The sequence below is a fragment of the Podarcis pityusensis genome (assembly GCF_964106645.2).
Source record: "Podarcis pityusensis genome assembly, chromosome: 9".
NCBI classification, from domain to species: domain Eukaryota; kingdom Metazoa; phylum Chordata; class Lepidosauria; order Squamata; family Lacertidae; genus Podarcis; species Podarcis pityusensis.
Window position 1 is genome coordinate 68,510,032 of NC_138034.1, and position 19,095 is coordinate 68,529,126.

Below are 19,095 nucleotides of genomic sequence, written 5' to 3' on the forward strand. Positions count from 1 at the left end.
AATAAAATAAAATAAAAATTCATTCCAGTAGCACCTTAGAGACCAACTAAATTTGTTCTGGGTATGAGCTTTCGTGTGTATGCACACTTCTTCAGATACACTGAAACAGAAGTCACCAGACCCTTATATATATAGTGAGAGGGTGGGGAGGGGTATTACTCAGAAGGGTGGTGGGAATGGTGGGATTCAAGGAAGTTTTGTGCAGTTAAGAGTGGGTGAAAATACTCTGGCAACTGAAATCCACTTTAAACAATGGAATTTGACTTTTTTTTAGCCACCTGGCAAGTGAAAAGAGAAATGCCTAGAAAAGTGTCGGGTGAATGAAAGATGAATGGGAAGATGTATAAACACCCCACATGCAAATCAAGCTGCATGATCGCGAATCGTTGACATCTGTCTGTTTTGAGAAACAATGGAGTGTGCCTCTGGGATTAATAATAATAATAATAATAATAATAATAAATTATTTATACACTGCCCATCTGGCTGGGTTTCCCCAGCCACTCTGGGCGGCTTCCAACAGAATATTAAAATACAATAACCTATTAAACATTAAAAGCTTCCCTAAATAGGGCTGCCTTCAGATGTCTTCTAAAAGTCTGGTAGTTGTTGTTCTCTTTGACATCTGGTGGGAGGGCGTTCCAGAGGGCGGGTGTCACTACCGAGAAGGCCCTCTGCCTGGTTCCCTGTAACTTGACTTCTTGCAGAGGGAACAGCCAGAAGGCCCTCGATGCTGGATCTCAGTGTCTGGGCAGAACGATGGGGGTGGAGACGCTCCTTCAGGTATACTGGGAGTGAAGTCAAACAGCTGCATTAGCAGCACTGAAGTGACTTCCATGGGCTGCATGGCTGGGCAGTGTGTCTGGAGTTGCTGGGCTGCCCAGACAACAAGACCCCCCTCTTGCCCTCGCTGCTGAGGTTCAAAGGAAATCAGAGCAATATGTTTGGCACCAGCTTGGCTGCAGGAGCTGCCAGAAAGCACCACCCAACAATCTTAGGGACTCCCGATGTGTGTAGGGTTTACTCCTTTTTTTTTTAAAAAAAAATCCTTATTAATTTAAATTACACACTTATACAAAGACTTTACAAAGAATTTACAATCAAATACTACAAAAAGAAAATTAAAGAAAAAACAATTAAGAAAAAAGAAAAGAAGAAAATACAGAAAAAAGAAAGAAGGAAAAGCAAATTTACGTACATAAAAAACCTTAATCTTCCTAATTAATACTTAATTAAACACTTAAATAAAAAAGACTTCTGACAAAACGAGTCTTCCAATCATTCTCATTGTACTGTTTATATTGTTGTCGCTTTTTCTGCACAGTTTTATATTCTTTAATATTGTCCCCCTCTACTCCGCAAACGGTATTTGTTGTGTTTACAAGTATCACTCAAGTTCTGCTAATATGATGTGATTGGTACAATATGATCTTATATAATCCTTAAATATTCTCAATTCTCCAAATATTTTCTGGTTCAATACTCCTCTAACTCTTCCCGTCAGTGTAGGGTTTACTCCTTAGCCTTTTCTTCTCCTGAAGATATCCCACAAGGTAGGGGAGGTTTAGGGTCAGAGTTTTACTTCTAGATGGGCTACCTACCCAGGCTGACGAGCCCCATCTGCCACTCAGTTCCCTCTACAGCATCTTTAGAAACAGCCTTCTCTTGAAAATTGAACCCACTCTTAGTCTCATCCACTCAATCTGCCAGAGCCTGTCTGTGAAGCAGCACCAGTGAGGAGTTTAGTCTAGGATGCATTCCGAGAGGGCCAGATAGAGGGGGCTGGAGGGCCACTTTTGACCCTGGGAATGACCCCCCCCACTGCCTTAGAGCAATAATAATGAGAAAACAGAAAGATTACAACTTCTGTTTTAGGAAGCGATTCAGTACAGAGGCCAAGGGCATTGGAGAGTAGAAACTAGCAAAGAGGTAGAGAAATAGACAGGAACAGAAGAATAATCAATACTGAGTTGGTCTGTATAAGTTTGGAAAACAAGCATCTTAGAAAAAAAGACTGATAAAATAAATATGCATTCTTAAAAACGCAGGTTAGTCTACAGTAGTGGAGGGAAAAAGAGAGGTTCATTAAATGCAGTATAAAAAGAAAACAAGAAAGTATGGGAGTGTTAGAGAATTCAGCATTCATAATATTCACTTTGAAGGTGCATTACTCTAGTCTATAAATAAATAAACAGAGGCAATCCATGAAGTGCCAAAAGCTGCAAGAAGCAGGCGGGATTCTTTGTCTTTTTGAAGCAACATTTGAGAAAAAGTTAGAATGCGTGCAAGATCTTGCAAAGCAAGTGAGTTCTACAGGCAGGGATGTGGAATCAGTGACTCTTCGGAAGTTGTTCGACTCTGTCTCCCATCAGTCCCAGCCTGCACAGCCGGCGGTCAGGGAAGATGGGAGTTGTAGTCCAACAGATAACTAGAAGGCTCCTGGCTCCTCATCCCTGCTCCATCCCTGTACCAAATTGAACATTTGAAATTGTTTCACAATGGCTATAGGTTCTGCTGAAGATGGTATTAGAGTGGAAAGGAGAAAGTCCAACAGTGAATTCCTGTGAATTTTATAAAATTGATACAGTGCTTGACAGTAGAGAAAAATTCGAAGTGTTTTACTCAGACCCTGTCTTACAATTTTGTGCTGTGCGTTCCACTTCCTGAGTGGTGGTACCCAACTTCTTTTAGAGCAATGGTTCCTGTGTGAGGAGGTGGGATTAACTAAAGGGGGCACTAAGAGCAGTGGCATAGCGTGGGTTGCCAGTGCCCAGGGCAGCTTGGAGAGCAGGGTGGGAAGGAGGGAAGCGTACTGAGTATGCACATGCATCCAACTGCCTAAAGGCGTCCATGTCACCCAGGAGCAGGGGTTGGCAAGGTTTACCTTACCTGGGCCAATTCACTCCAGCGGAGATCCCTCTGTGGGCCGAATCACGCCCCCCCACGATTTCCAGTGTCTGTGTCTGCGCAGACACGATTTCCGGCGCCACGAAAGCGAGTCCCTGCGAGTCCCTGTGCCGATTTAGTGCAGCACGCGGAGACTCACTGAGTGGGTGGCTCGGTTTGGGGGTGGCTTATGGGCTGGTTAAATGACCCCCGTGGGCCGCTTGTGGTCCATGGGACTTAGGCTGCCGATCCCTGCCCAGGAGATAGCAGGTGCAGAGATAAGAAAAGAAGAGTTGTTCCATTGTTGGGAAAGGTCACCTCCTGGTTTGTATAGAGAAGCTGCTTTTAATACTACTACTACTACTACTACTACTACTGCTACTACTACTACTATATTATTTATACCCCGCCCATCTGGTTGAGTTTCCCCAGCCACTCTGGGCGGCTCCCAATCGAGTGTTAAAAACAATACATATTAATTATTAAAAACTTCCCTAAACAGGGCTGCCTTCAGATGTCTTTTAAAGATAAGATAGCTGCTTATTTCCTTCACATCTGAGGGGAGAGTGTTCCAGAGGGCGGGTGCCACTACTGCGAAGGCCCTCTGTCTGGTTCCTTGTAACTTCACTTCTCGCAATGAGGGAACCGCCAGAAGGCCCTCGGTGCTGGATCTCAGTGTCCGGGCTGAACAATGGGGGTGGAGACGCTCCTTCAGGTATACAGGACCGAGGCCAATAACAGAAGCACATTGAGACTGCACCGGGTGTTGAAATTTTGTGCCCCTAACAATTTTGCACCCAGGGCAACTGTTCATGTCGCCCCCTCCACACTACTCCTAAGAGGGAAGGGGGTGGTAGAGGGGTCACAGGAGTTGAACCCCTTCATCCCATAAACTCATGCCCTATGCCTCCTACCATTATTCAAAATAGCGGTTTCCACAACCCACTGAGACAACAACACAATGAAATTCAAGACAGTAACAATTGGGTGCACATTGATTGAAAATCCAATTGAAACTATTCAGTTTAATTCATTCAACAAAACTGATGAACTTGATTCGGTGATACTAGCTGTTCAAAGTCTCATAGTCATTTACACCTTCAGTGCCCCCTGCCTCTTAGTGCCCCTTCCCAGGTAATTGCACTGCCCCACAGGGGGTGGTACGGCCCACTCTGAGAACCCTGCACTTTACAGATGTGCCTTATCATGCTGGTTTGGGGTCTAGACTATCCTGTTGCTTCTCTTGCCCCTTGCCTGTTAACGAAAGGGAGAAGGAGATTTCTGTTCCGGTAAGAACCCGAAGAGGGCACTATCGCGACGCACATTGTCGAAAGAGCGAGGATTTGCTAGCGCATATTGTTCTGGCTGGAAATATCCCAGAGAAACATACAGAAGTCAATATGATTCCAATGAAATAACACACTGCGTCTCCATTATGAAACCTCAAAAGAGAATATTGCAACTCACGTAGCTTCCATTTGTGCTGAAGGGCTTATTAATGAATAGCTAATCTCACCGAGTAGCTGCGTAAGTGTGCCGGCTCGGCCTCCGGAGAGACGGCCATCGGTTTAAATGCAGGTGGGGAATCTGGAGAAACGGTGGTGGTTTTTACACCCACTTTTACATTCAGTTCCATGGAGTATTTCTCTCCCGAGAAGACTGTTTGAATCGAAACCTGGGCTATATTTGCAGATGTGTTGTTTAGTCATGTCCGACTCTTCGTGACCCCATGGACCAGAGCACGCCAGGCACTCCTGTTGTTTAGTCGTTTAGTCGTGTCCAACTCTTCGTGACCCCATGGACCAGAGCACGCCAGGCACTCCTGTTGTTTAGTCGTTTAGTCGTGTCCGACTCTTCGTGACCCCATGGACCAGAGCACGCCAGGCACTCCTGTCTTCCACTGCCTCCCACAGTTTGGTCAAACTCATGCTGGTAGCTTCGAGAACACTATCCAACCATCTCGTGCTCTGTTGTCCCCTTCTCCTTGTGCCCTCCATCTTTCCCAACATCAGGGTCTTTTCCAGGGAGTCTTCTCTTCTCATGAGGTGGCCAAAGTATTGGAGCCTCAGCTTCAGGATCTGTCCTTCCAGTGAGCACTCAGGACTGATTTCCTTCAGAATGGATCGGTTTGATATTCTTGCAGTCCATGGGACTCTCAAGAGTCTCCTCCAGCACCTTAATTCAAAAGCATCAATTATTTGGCGATCAGCCTTCTTTATGGTCCAGCTCTCACTTCCATACATCACTACTGGAAAACCATAGCTTTAACTATACGGACCATTGTCGGCAAGGTGATGTCTCTGCTTTTTAAGGTGCTGTCTAGGTTTGTTTGCAGATATTTGCAGATACATACCGTGTTTTGATTTGTATGCTAGTCCTCCCATCCAAACAACACATCTGCAAGTATTTTTTTTTTTTTGCTTCCAATTTCCAAGTTTTCAAAAGTTTCTGCTCCTGTTGTGAAGATCAGTCATAGAATCATATAGTTGGAAGGAAACATGAGGATCATCTAGTCCAACCTCCTGCAATGCAGGAATACACAGCTGTCCCTTATGGGACTCGAACCTGCAACCTTGGCATTATCGGCACCATGCTCTAACCAACTGAGCTGTCCAGTAACATAGGTAGGAACACTGGAAGCTGCCTCATACTGAGTCACACTATTGGTCCATCTAGCTCAGTAATGTCTGCACTGACTGGTAGCAGTCAGAGGGATCCTCTAACCCAGCGGTTCTCAACATGTGGGTCCCCAGATGTTGTTGGACTACAACTCCCATCATTCCTAGCTAGCAAGGCCAGAGCTCAGGGATGATGGGAGTTGTAGTCCAAAAACATCTGGGGACCCACAGGTTGAGAACCGCTGCTAACCTGAAGATGCCGGGCATTGAACTTTTGGCATGCAAAGCTGATGTTCTGCCACTGAGCTAAGACCCTTCCATAAGGTTTTGGGTTAACTGGGTTCTGGAATTGTAGCCATGGGAGAGATGGTGGTGCTGCAGAAGGGAGCACAACTCTGGGACGTTTTGTAGAGGAGGAATCACAGAATCAGAGCATCCACAGTGCTGGTTTTGACTTATGAAGACTTAAATGACTCAGGGTCACAATATTTCAAGGACCACCTCTCTCCATATGAACTGACCCCCCCCCCCGCGATCATCTTCTGAGGCCCTTCTTTGTGTGCCTCCTCCTCGAGAGATCTGGAGGGTGGCAACACGAGAACGCAGTGGTTTCCCATTAGTGGAATCCTCTCCCAGGGGAAGTTCACTATTCACCTTTAGGCACCAGACAAAAATGTTCCTCTTTAACCAGGCCTTTGGCTGATTAACATCCTTTGTCCTTTTAAATGTGTTTGTGTGTGGGGAGTAGTATTCATTTGTGCTTTTTTTGTTCTTGGTTTTATTATGTATTTTGTGTTTTTCTTTTGTTCTTTTGTTTTTTAATGTTCTTTTGTTATTTTTATGCTGTGAATCACCCTGAGATCTACAGATGAAGGGCAGTATACAATTTTAATTAACAACAAATTTAATTTAATTTGTATCATGATCATCCTAACACAGGAGGTCCCACGTTCAGTCTCAGGCATCACCAATAAGGACTGGGAGACACAGATTATTGAGACTTTGCAGATCTTATAGCGTAGCAGTGGCAGCAATTGGAAAAATGCTATCCAGCAGCAGTAGTAGCAGCAGCAGCAACAACAGCAAAAAGCTTGTTTTTATCTACAGCTTAATAAGCGAGCATCACTCCGGCACTGAAATGCCTTTTATTTCTGGTAAATTGCTGCAAGGATTTCTCAATCTAGCATAGGACTAGTACACCCTGCACACGTATTTTCTGTTTGGTCAAGGCCGTCTTGTGCAACTGAGAAGGACAGTTATCTCAGGGTCATTATCCTGCTCTAATGACCTTTGCCTACAAAAACAGTTGCTGTATCCACAGGGTAATCGGGGAGGAGCTTGCTTCGGGTGGCTAGCCAGGGCTGTGGAGAAAGTCTCAGGTCTTGTTTGCATAATAATAATAATAATAATAATAATAATAATAATAATAATTTATTATTTGTAACCTGCCCATCTGGCTGGGTTTCCCCAGCCACTCTGGGCGGCTTCCACAAAGACCAAAAGCACACTAATATGTCATACATTAAAAACTTCCCTGAGGTACCTGAGGTACAGTGGTACCTCAGGTTAAGTACTTAATTCGTTCTGGAGGTCCATTCTTAACCTGAAACTGTTCTTAACCTGAAGCACCACTTTAGCTAATGGGGCCTCCCGCTGCTGCTGCGCCGCCAGAGCACGATTTCTGTTCTCATCCTGAAGCAAAGTTCTTAACCCGAGGTACTATTTCTGGGTTAGTGGAGTCTGTAACCTGAAGCGTATGTAACCTGAAGCGTATGTAACCCGAGGTACCACTGTACATTTTAAGCAGTACCATACCACTTTAAACAGTCATGGCATCCCCCAAATAATCATGGGAGCTATGTTGGCAGCACTGAAGTGATCTCCCTGGGACGCAAGCTTGGGCAGTGTGGATGGAGGTCCTGGGCTGCCCAGACACCAGGACCCCACTCTCGGCCTCGCTGATGTGGTCCAAATGAAAGGAAAACAATACATTTGGCACCAGCTTGGCTGCAGGAGTTGCCTCCCAGAGCTACAATTCTCGGAATTCTCTGGGAAGTGGGATTGATTCTTAAACCACTCTGAGAATTCCAGACCCCCTAAGTATCCCTATTTTCCAGGGACGTCCCTGATTTAGAGAAGCCATCCTGGTTTATGATTTTATCCCAGAATGTCCTGCTTTACCTTTGGATGTCCCTATTTTCATGGGAGGGTATTTAGTTATGCGACCCCCCCCCCCGAGTCAAGCAGATAAGTAACTATACAAGCTTTAGAAGGCATTCAAAGGCAGCCCTGTGTAGGGAAGTTTTTAAAAGTTTAATTATGTTTTTATATAATTAATTTGGAAGTCACCTAGAGTGGCTGGGGCAAGCCAGTCAGATAAGTGAGGTATAAATAATAAAATTATTATGGAATAGGACATCCCTATTTTCCTCAGAGAAATGTTGGAGGGTATGGAGTTTTCCTTTCTTAAGCTGAAGAGTAATTTTTGTGAAGGTGATAATCTCTATTTAGGCTAGGGATGACCAATTTTACAATATTGTCATAGGCTTGGTGGCAGGACAGGAAAGGCTTAGGTGTGATGTTGTCTTCCAGCCTGTGGTTTTATATCTGTAAGATGGGCTTCTGCAGCTGAAGGGTATCCTTAAGTGCTCAAACCAATCCATTTATTGAGTTAATTGCTCTAGCCAATTTCGTTAAGTATCTCTTTGCATGACTGAAGAGCGCAGAAGCTACTAGCTAAAGATGCTTTGAGAAGGCAGGTTTCCTTCACTTCCCTGGCAGGAAGTGAGGTCACTGGCGAACACACAAGAACAAAAGGCCAGAAGTCAGTCTTGTTTAGAGGTCGGGGCTGCGGAAGGGTGGAGGGGTGAGAAAAAGAAAGAAATCTCAGAACATTTCTCCAAAAAATATATGCTGATAAAATTTGGCTTAACTCTTAGCCACTTCTGCCTCACCATGTGCAAAAAGACCCTGCAAACCTTTCTTGATTTAACACAATAATGAGATGGGGGGCGGGGAGTGTGTGTATTTTGGGACATGACGACCTGGTCAAAAAGCAAATAATTTTTGGTCCCCAGGCAAAATATGGCAAATTGAGCCATTGGAGCACACTATAGACACTGTGGGTTTATTTTACTTTGTGAAATGCCCTAAGCTCTTTGGATGCGGAGTGGTGTATAAATAATAATAATAATAATAATAATAATAATAATAATAATAATAATATGTTGTTGTTGTTGTTTAGGCCTGGGACACAGCTTAGTCAAAGAGGGCTGCAGATGAAGAAGCTCCCGGAACTTTTACTGGCTTTGAAAACACATTTGGCTGCTTAACGTGGAGGCCTCTCCATTTATCACATCAAGAAAATCCAATTAGAGCGTTGATAAAAACAGAGCATCACTTCAACTGCCTTTCCAGAGCAATTGAAGCATTAATTACCATGTAATTTGTAGTCTTTAGGCTCAGGAAAATACTCTGAGGCTTAACGAGGGAGGGCATGAGAGCGATAAAGAGAACGCCTTCTGTCCCAGGAACGCATGAACAAATGTGTTTGCCAAATAACCAGAGAGGTGCACTTGCAACGACACAAGAAGCCTCTCCAAAGTAGAGGCAGACAATCTCCTCCTTTAACAAAGGAGATGCGTACAGCTGCCATCAGCCTCAGCAAGCATGTTTAATGACCAGGGATGATGGGAGTTGAAGTTCAGCAATATCTGGAGGGCCAAGTACAGTGGTACCTCAGGTTAAGAACTTAATTCGTTCTGGAGGTCCGTTCTTAACCTGAAACTGTTCTTAACCTGAGGTACCACTTTAGCTAATGGGCCTCCCACTGCCACCGGGCCGCCGGAGCACAATTTCTGTTCTCATCCTGAAGCAAAGTTCTTAACCCGAGGTACTATTTCTCGGTTAGCGGAGTCTGTAACCTCAAGCATCTGCAACCTGAAGCGTCTGTAACCCGAGGTACCATTGTATTCCCTATCCCTGGCCTAGCTTGCCTAAATATCATGGGCCTAGCTGTGCTAATGCCGCCCTCATACTATATGGCAGGATAACTCTGCATTTTGAAACGCAGATGCAAAACAGTGCATGATATCTTTGTCTTACAACTGTGAGAGAAACAAAGGGAAAAGGAAAAAAAAAAAGGTAAAGGACCCCTGGACAGTTAAGTCCCGTCAAAGGCGACTGTGGGGTTGTGGCGCTCATCTTGCAGGCTGAGGGAGCCAGCCTTTGCCCACAGACAGCTTTCCAGGTCATGTGGCCAGCAGGAGTAAACCGCTTCTGGTGCAACGGAACACCATGACGGAAACCACAACTCACGGAAAATAATAATAATAATAATATTAATAATTTACACCCCACCCATCTGGCTGGGTTTCCCCAGCCACTCTGGGCAGCTTCCAACAGAATATTAAAATACAGTAGTCTATTAAACATTAAAAGCTTCCCTAAACAGGGCTGCCTTCAGATGTCTTCTAAAAGTCTGGTAGTTGTTTTTCTCTTTGACATCTGGTAGGAGGGTGTTCCACAGGGCGGGTGGCACTACCGAGAAGGCTCTCTGCCTGGTTCCCTGTAACTTGGCTTCTCACAGTTAGGGAACCACCAGAAGGCCCTCTGCACTGGACTATTTACCTTCCAGCCACAGTATCTATTTATCTACTTGCACCAGCATGCTTTCAAACTGGTAGTTTGGCAGGAGCTGGGACAGAGCAATGGAAGCTCACCCCGTCGTGGGGATTCGAACCGCCGGCCTTCTGATCGACAAACCCAAGAGGCTCAGTGGCTTAGACCACAGTACCATCCAAACCATAGGACAGAAGCAGAGCACACTGTTCCCATACCCTAGACCGCAGGTGCAATCCCATGCATCCTTAAAAGGCTCTCATGTTGCCTGGCTGGTGGAAGCTGCTCTTTCATAGTCCGGTGGAAGACCTGATGCTTTGCCTGCAGAACGTTCCACCTGCAGAGTCTGTGAAGAGGTGAGCTGCATTCAAAGGGACCACAGGCCTCCTCTGACCCACAGACTGGGAGTTCCTCACCCCTGACCACCTCTGGAAGAAGGTCTAAGGAAGGTCCCCCATTGTAAGAGCCCAAGAGCCTTTGTCACGCAGAGCTATACTGATCTAGATGGACCAAAGTTTTGACTCAGAATATGGCAGCTTCATCTCTCCAGCCAGCTGTGAAAGTAACATTGCAGAATAATAATAGAAAAGAGGGACTCACACTGTGAACATAAGAAGAGCTCTGCTGAATCTGGCCAAAGGCAAATCTCACCCAGCATTGTGTTCTCACAGTGGCCAGTCAGATGCTTATGGGAAGCTGGCAGGCATGGCTATGACGTGAGGGCAGTAATGGTCTCCCTTCCTGCAGTTTCCAGCCACTGTATCTGACAGCGGAGGTAGAACTTATTTGTATTGTTTTGTTCCAATTTTAATATATGTGCTGCTGAAGCAAAGAAAGTATTCTAAAAAGACTCCGCAGCATTTTTCTTTCTTTTGTTCCAAAACACATTTTTTAAAAAGTATGAATAGCTTCAATACTTAATCCTTCGGTGTGCATATTTAGCTCTTTATCATCTAATCCGCTCCCTGTGTTTTCCCTGTTCCTGTTGGTTAGCTACTTGCAACGTGAAAATGTCACCTTCGTTTGCCTTGGGGAGTTGTATTGTTCTATGGCTGAAAAGGTCTTAAGAGAAAGAGCTTGTCGGTGTCTGAACGCAGATCAAAAGGAGAGGGAACGCACAATATTCTCATGGCAAAGGTGGGTTCATCGTTTTGTGATTGGAATTCCACCAAATAATGCATTTGCCCTGGGAACTCCTAGAAATAAAATGTGCTTTTAGCAACTGAAGAAGGGGGCACAGCTCTGTGGTAGAGCATCTTTTGTCTTCAGAAGGTCCTAAATTCAATCCCTGGCATGTCCAGTTAGGGTTGGGAGAGACCCCTTGGATAGTCATTGCCAGTTACTGGGCTAGAGGGACAAAGGCATCTTATTATATTCCAAGGACTTCTATTCCTTCACTCAACATCTGAGCTTGGCTACGTGCTTGGGGAGAAGGTCCATGGAGAAGGTCCCAGGTTCAATCCCTGGCATCTCCAGGTAAGACTGGGAGAAACTTGAGCTTGAAACTCTGGAGAACCACGGACAGACACTGTAGATGATTCTGAGCAAGATGGACTCAGTATCAGAAATTTCTGAGGATATGCCTGGAGGTGCAGTGTGTTCTAACACAGGTGAGTGGTGAGGTGAAGGGCAAACAGGGGGGCAATTTTGCATCAACTGGCATATTGGGATAGGCCAACCGGAAAGTTCAAATGCTAGAAGGCTATATCTGAACAGTTGCTAGAAGGCTGCCTGTTTGGATAGCTCAGTTGGTTAGAGAGTGGTGCTGATGATGCCAAGGTTGCAGGTTTGATCCCTCTATGGGATAGCTGCATTGAATGGGGGTTGGACCAGATGATCATCAGGGTTTCTTACTGCAATTCTATGATTTATCTCTTGAATTCAAGGATTGTTGATATCCACTAGATCAGGGGTGGCCAACTCCCAAGAGACTGTGATCTGCTGACAGTTTAAAACTGGCCGTGATCTACCCCCTTTTGTTGAGCTTTTTTAGGAAGGAGGAAGGCCCATTTGGGGGGAGTTCAGGTCAAAGTTGAGTTTTTTTCAGGGAGGAAGTAAAATGTTGAGCTTTTTTTTTAGGGGAGCCACAGTTGTTCACCTTCTTTGGGGGGAGCCAATGATCTACCTGTCATCTACCGCAGACGTCCAGTGATCTACTGGTAGATCACGATCTACCTGTTGGACATGCCTGCACTATATTGATACCAATACTTATTCTGATTTTCTGAGCATATAAATAAATATTGGAGTTCAAGATGTCTTAGAGCAGCCTTGGCCAATGTTGGATCCTCCAGGTAGCCATCTTAGATTTGATCATTAAAGATAGTCTTGCATATTAAAAACAAATCAGGTATTGCAGGAGGGGCATTCTTTTACAAATGCAGCAAGGTTGGGGTCACATTTAGACTTCTTTCCTGGCTGAACTTTCTTTTAGAATTGCTCTCTAATCCAACATGAATTTTCTACTGGAATCTCACCCTTTTGCAAGGAGCCTTCCACCCTCCCCTTTCCCTCTCCCACTACTTCTCATATTTAATTAATATTTTCCCTTTGTGTCAAAATGCTTTAAAAGAAATCCTTTTTCAGAACAGGTATTTACTGGGAAATATGGGTTGGGTAGAGGAACTGAGTGGGCGGCTGGCTTTGTAAATCAGGAGATAGTAAAAAAAATAAAAATCTCTTTGCTTAACTCTAGTTCTACAATTGAAATCTTTGCCACTTGTTAAATTCAATTCTATATTAGCAACAAAAAATAAATAAATATTATACCCACCAGTGAGCATAACTGGGGATTGTGTGCATGTAGAGGTTCAGGTTTCAGTGAAACAGCTTTGTTGAATTCTTTTTAGGATGAATTAGGAAACTGTTATTTCGTCTTTAGAGGGGATATCAAATTCAGACTTCCCCAACCTGGTGCCCTCAAGATATTGCTGAACGACAATTCCTATCAGCCTCAGCTGGCATGACAAATGGGCAAGGAAGATGGGAGTTGTTGTTCCAGACATTGGGTGGAATTTGATGTCATGCAGAGATGAATGTTCTGCCTGCACAAGCACATCAGCTTTCTGGATGGAGCTATCCTTCTCATGTGCTTTTCTGGGGGTTCTCTCGACTGCCCCAGAGCCAATTTGGGAGTGTGCAAGCTGCTTGGGGAGGGAGGAGAGTGAGCTAATTTAATCTGCTACGCTTGTGCAGATGGAACATTCATCTAGTGTGATGGTGAATTCCTCAGAGACAGGATTCGTGTGTGTGTGTGTGTGTGTGAGCCCCATTGTACAAATGGAAGTATTTGCAAGGGAGTTCTGCTTATGGGTTTGATAGGTGAATCCCATATGAACATATAGAGGATGGTCATGCCTGCCTGGACTCTGGACATTTATATAATATGAGGATGAGGAACCGGTGGCCTTCCAGATGTTGCTGGAATTCAAATTCCAGTATCCATGGCCAAAACATTTCTCTGTAACCAGGACTCTAACTGTCTGTGGCTTATTAGAAGTGGGTGGAATGTTTTTACTCCCAACACTCTGCTTTAATGAATCTATGTGTGGTTTTTTTGTTTTGTTTTGTTTGTACGGCGCTTTAATTTGCCTTGGGCAAGATAAAGTGACTAACAAATTTAATAAACATTCGAAGCTAAATAATGATTGGTCTTGCTAGCCAGGGCTAATGGGAGTGAGCGTCAAATTTTATTCATTTCAATTATGAAGCCCCATTAGCTAAAGTGGTGCTTCAGGTTAAGAACAGTTTCAGGTTAAGTACGGACCTCCGGAACGAAAATGATTTTGTAGGTGAGCAAAATCATTTTCACAAATTGTGACCTGGGACGGGTCTCTTTCAGACCTTTTAACATACATGTGGAAGACGGGGACACACAATCTAGGAGTTCATATAATGCCCAAGCAATTCATACACACACACACACACACACACACACACACACACAATATTTCTCTTCTCAACACTCTTACAAATTCACTTGCTTAACACATTTTTCCCAAGCAAGTGATAATGAGTTTCTTTCTCACTGCCAAGCAAGGACCAGAGGCAATCAGTGTAGTTTACGAACCCATTGAAACAGCAATTTCTTGTTCAAGCACAAGGAAATCCTCTCAAACGTTTCTGCTCGTATTATGAAGGTCTTGACACAGACTAAGAAAGAACGAAATCGAACCTTTTCTCTTTGCTGTCGGAGGCAACCCAAAATTTCCAATGGAAGTTTCCACAGCAGCAACACACAACATGTGCCTGCATACATATGTATATTTTAAAAAAATCCTTACCTCTCTCGATTGCATGGCTATACGTTAACATGAGCAGCAAGGCGGTTATGATGATGGTCTTCATTTTTGTCCCCTGACAATTGCACAAGTTTAAAGGGAAGATGATACGATCGTGGTTTGCTTCCCTTGGGCTGCTTCACAAAGGCGGCGGAAAAGTTTGTTATGCCACTTATATCTATTTACTCCCATTTTTTTTGATCAATCATTAATTTTGGGGTGGGGCAGGGGCCATGGATCCTTGGCCTGGCTGAGATAAACCGAAGCTTCTTCAGCAGGCAAACAGACACTGGTGGGTGCTGACAGACTCCAGACCATATTCCATTTTAAACATTAACTTAAGAATGCTCGGTTTTGGCACATAAAAGAGAGAGGACCGTTTCTGACAGTACTCTCCACATCAAATGTGGCACATTTATCTAATAACGGAGTAGACAAGCACTGTGCACCAGATTTGTCCTGAATCCCAATGCAAATCAGGCCTGTTTGAAGGGAACTGGGCCTCAGACAACTTGGGCTGAGACAGCCACAGATCTCCGTGGGTCAGTTTGGATGCCCCAAAGGGATCCAGGGCTGTCAGTGGGTGGGGCATCGGGCAGGATGGAGAGCTAGGTATCACATTTCCCGGCGAAAAGACCTCCTGGACTACCAGCTGCATCTTCCCAGAAGAAGCTAGAACACCTTTAAATGCAAGCAAAATCAATTTTCTCCCCATCCCTAGAGTGTACTATATTCAGTATCAGAGGCAGTTCACCTCTGAATAACAGTTGCTGTAGATCTTTAGTGGGAGAAGCTATAGCACTCCTGCTTATGGGCATCCCATGGGCATCTGATTGCCACTGGGAGAGAAGAATGCTGGATCTTTAGTCTGATCCAGCAGGGCTTTTCTAATGTGAAAATGACACAGTGCATTAATGCTATAAAGGTAAAGGTACCCCTGCCCGTACGGGCCAGTCGTGTCCGACTCTAGGGTTGTGCGCCCATCTCACTTAAGAGGCCGGGGGCCAGCGCTGTCCGGAGACACTTCCGGGTCACGTGGCCAGCGTGACAAAGCTGCTCTGGCGAGCCGGCACCAGCGCAGCACACGGAAACGCCGTTTACCTTCCCGTTATAAAGCGGTACCTATTTATCTACTTGCACTTAGGGGTGCTTTCGAACTGCTAGGTGGGCAGGAGCTGGGACCGAAAGACGGGAGCTCACCCCGCCGTGGGGATTCGAACCGCTGACCATACGATCGGCAAGTCCTAGGCACTGAGGTTTTATCCACAGCGCCACCCGCGTCCTATTAATGCTATACACAGAGATAATTAAGATATAATATCAATATTGTGAGTTAACCAGTCTCATATAACCAACATATTGTAGTCTAATTAATGCACAAAGGGGTTAACACCATAGAGTAAGCTGTCCTGACAGGCTTAGCTCCCCTTGGGAGGGACTAGGTGATAAAGCTTCCAATCTACCAGAGAAACTCAATGTGTGAGGAGGTCAGAGCTGGTTGCTGCAGCTCAGACTGCATGGGTCTTAAAAGTCACTCTTGAGTTCCTAGACCAATAATTTAGGAACTTTCACCACTGATGCTGAGCCAAGTTTTACTGCGTGTGTAACTTTTTCTAAACGCTGTATAGATATGCACATGAACTTGACCTTTGGAGAGTGTGTAAGTAAAGTATTTTAAACTTACCAAATATGTAGTCTTTTTCTATGTGGGGGAAGAGGGGAATTTTTTGAAAGAACTCACAAGGGCATATTTTAAGGCTTTAATAGCCTATATCTCCACACTTTACTTTGCTGCATGCTTCGTGTTTTTAAATCTGTGCTGGAGTTTTCTCACCAAAAAGCACTTGCCCCAAACCAGGATCATGCCATCCAGGGAATTATCCTTTTTATAAATCTGTATTTTTCATCGCCACCAACAAATATCAGGTATAATATATAAAAACACATTCTATTGCAGATGATTGTTCTGCAAATACATGCACATTTGTTCAAAATTCCATGCAGATGTGAATATTAGGAGTCACTGGCACTAAATTACTGGTGAATTTTCATGGGGACTTAAAAAAAAAGAAACCACAAGCTGATGTGGAAATGTGGAGATCTTAATTTAAGCCTGGAAAAATAAGAAACTGAGAGGAAACTGAAACTGACTGATTCATACACCCCTAAGACAAACCTATCATGACTAGCAACTATTGCTAGCCTCATTCCCCATGACAGCCTCCCTTTAGGAATAAGGTGTGAAGCATGATGCCCCATTAAATCTGTGCTTCTGGTGCATGCTGAAAACCTTTCTCTCCAAACAGGTTGAATAGCACAGGGACCCTGCATTAGAGAACACTAGCCTATCCCCCCTATTGCTCAGCACCAGCCACCGGAGCAAGAACAGATGGCTGTTACTATGGCTTTTTGCTGGAGTCTTTCAGGCACTGCCCTGGATCTGTCCCAGAAAAATATCTTTAAACGGACCATAAGGGCAGTGGCAACTAAAAACGATCTAAACTCTATGAACACATCTACATGAGCCCCGTGATATTTTAAACTTAGAGAGGCCTATGAACATACACCTCATTTTAATGAATTGACTTTTGTACAACTTTGGAAAGCTTTTACAGGGTTACGATTAAATACAATGAACCCTGCTTATAGAGATGGGAGACACAGAGGCATACCAACAAACGAACGTGTTTGCATTAGGGGATGTGCTGAAGTAGAGGACCTTATGCATTATATCTTGTGCTGCCCCTTATATAATGAAGCAAGAGAAAGACTTTTAGCACCTATAATGACAAGGTCCCCTGGCCAAAACCCTTCTGACATGATTTTATATCTCCTCACAGACACAGATAAGTATGTGACCTGGCATGTAGCACTCTTTGCAACTGCAGCTAGGAAAATTAGAGCAAATTATATAGCCAAGGTAGCCACCGACTGTAAAGGAGATGAATTTATTTGACCGTATCTACATCAAGCTATATTCTATCTTCATCACCAAACTCCGAATATAATTGCACATTGTATCAATGAACATTATTTCTTAATATATTAGTGGCCATGTGATAATCTTAGCTTATAAATTTTATTTTAAAATGTCTTAATTTGTATATTAAGGTACTTTTATAGCTCTGTTTAGAGTAGGTAATGTCTTGATAACATAAATATTTTAAGTTTTTTGTCTCAATCCAGTATATTTTCTTTTAATTGTTGAATGTTTCTGTGTACATTGCAGCAGCCTTTGGCTATGTGCAATAAAACTGCCTGCCTGCCTGCCCTGGATCTGTCATTCACTCTGCCTGATGGCTCCATCCAGGTACCATAACTTGGGAAATCAAAAACTGGCAATCGGCTCCTGGGCATTTGTGAATCCTTGTTTTCAAATCCAGGAGCTGAACCTACAAGCTGTGATGGACAGGGCAGAATCCATTGCCACTCGGGGTATTGTAAGAGCTGGAGGAGAAGAGCTATAGCAGAGCGTTTGCTTTGCATGGATGCAGAAGGTCTCAGGGCATCCTCTGAGATTCCCAGCTGAAAGGACCTCTGGCAGCAAAGCTGAGAAACAGAGACATCTCCTTAAGACGCCAAAGAACTGCTGTCAGACAGGCTAGATCAGTCCTGCAACCACAAATGTTACAAACCCACTCTCTGTATGGATAAAGCCTTTGACCCTGAACAGCAGATGAGCTCTATTCTGAAACCTTGTGAAATGCGTCTGCAAAAATAATAATAAACCAAGATAACTGACAATACAATTGAATGTGTGGTGCTCTGATTCCAGCTGGCTTAGTTGAATCGCTCTGGGTTCAGGGGAGATGAATGCATGGGGTGGGAAAGCAATGTGCAAGCAGTATGGCCAATGCGTAGGGATGGTGGGAGCTGCAGGACGACAAAATTTGGAGGGCCACAGGTCCCCCACTCTCACTATTCTGAACTAGATGGTCTTGACACTGTATAAGGTTGCATATGCACACACAAACACCCCCCCCCAAGAGGTCCACAGCTTCTAACAAAAGACATGCAAGTGGAGTGAGTGAGCCCAGCTTTTTAAATAAAACATTTGCATGTACAACGCAGAGCTAATCTCCTCCTGAGACAAAGGTTGAAGTCTAGTCTGCCAGATATCATGGTGCTTATATAACACATCGCAAACATCCAATGCAGATAACCAGACAGGCAGAAGGAGGGCTGATCCCATTACAAATATCCTATTCAGTCCCCTGACATAGAGATGTCTTGATATATTTCATGGGACATTGTAGCTGTTCTAGTTTTATTGGAATGTACAACTTCCTATTCTATCCTGGGTAGTAAGCATGGCAAGAGCAAGGGACAGAGGCAAGGGACCTTAGACTGAATTTGTTTGCACATTTTTTGGAAACAGGGAATGATGAGCTCATCCTTGCTCAGCTCTATTTCATGAAAAATACTTTCTGGGGTGAATCAGACACTTCTAGAAGTATTTTACAGTCTGGTTTTCTTTAGTGTGGGGGAGAGGGAGACCTCTTGCACCTCAAGGTCCACATTATCTTCTAGATAACCTTCTGGGAGGGGCACATTCCTGTGGTGGGTGGGGCCAGAGACAAAACGGACTGTGCATCCAACCAAAAATTTATCCTTTGTACGAGTTGGCTAGCTTTTCTTATTTTCTTTAAAAAGCAAGTCTTCACCCAAAGGCTTTATTAATTCCTCTTCCA

General features: G+C 44.2%; 2 protein-coding genes across 6 annotated transcripts in view; one reads left to right on the forward strand and one right to left on the reverse strand.

Annotated features, from left to right (window-relative positions):
• The window catches only part of GC (GC vitamin D binding protein), a 36,427-nt gene extending 21,861 nt beyond the window's left edge, over window positions 1-14,566 (reverse strand). The window contains exon 1 of the mRNA XM_081020944.1: window positions 14,408-14,566. Within this exon, the coding sequence (XP_080877070.1) occupies window positions 14,408-14,471 (64 nt within the window). The 5' untranslated portion in view covers window positions 14,472-14,566. The remainder of the gene's footprint in view (window positions 1-14,407) is intronic.
• SLC4A4 (solute carrier family 4 member 4) overlaps window positions 1-19,095 on the forward strand; it is a 355,256-nt gene that overhangs the window by 264,197 nt on the left and 71,964 nt on the right. The gene's annotated exons all lie outside the window — the stretch shown is intronic.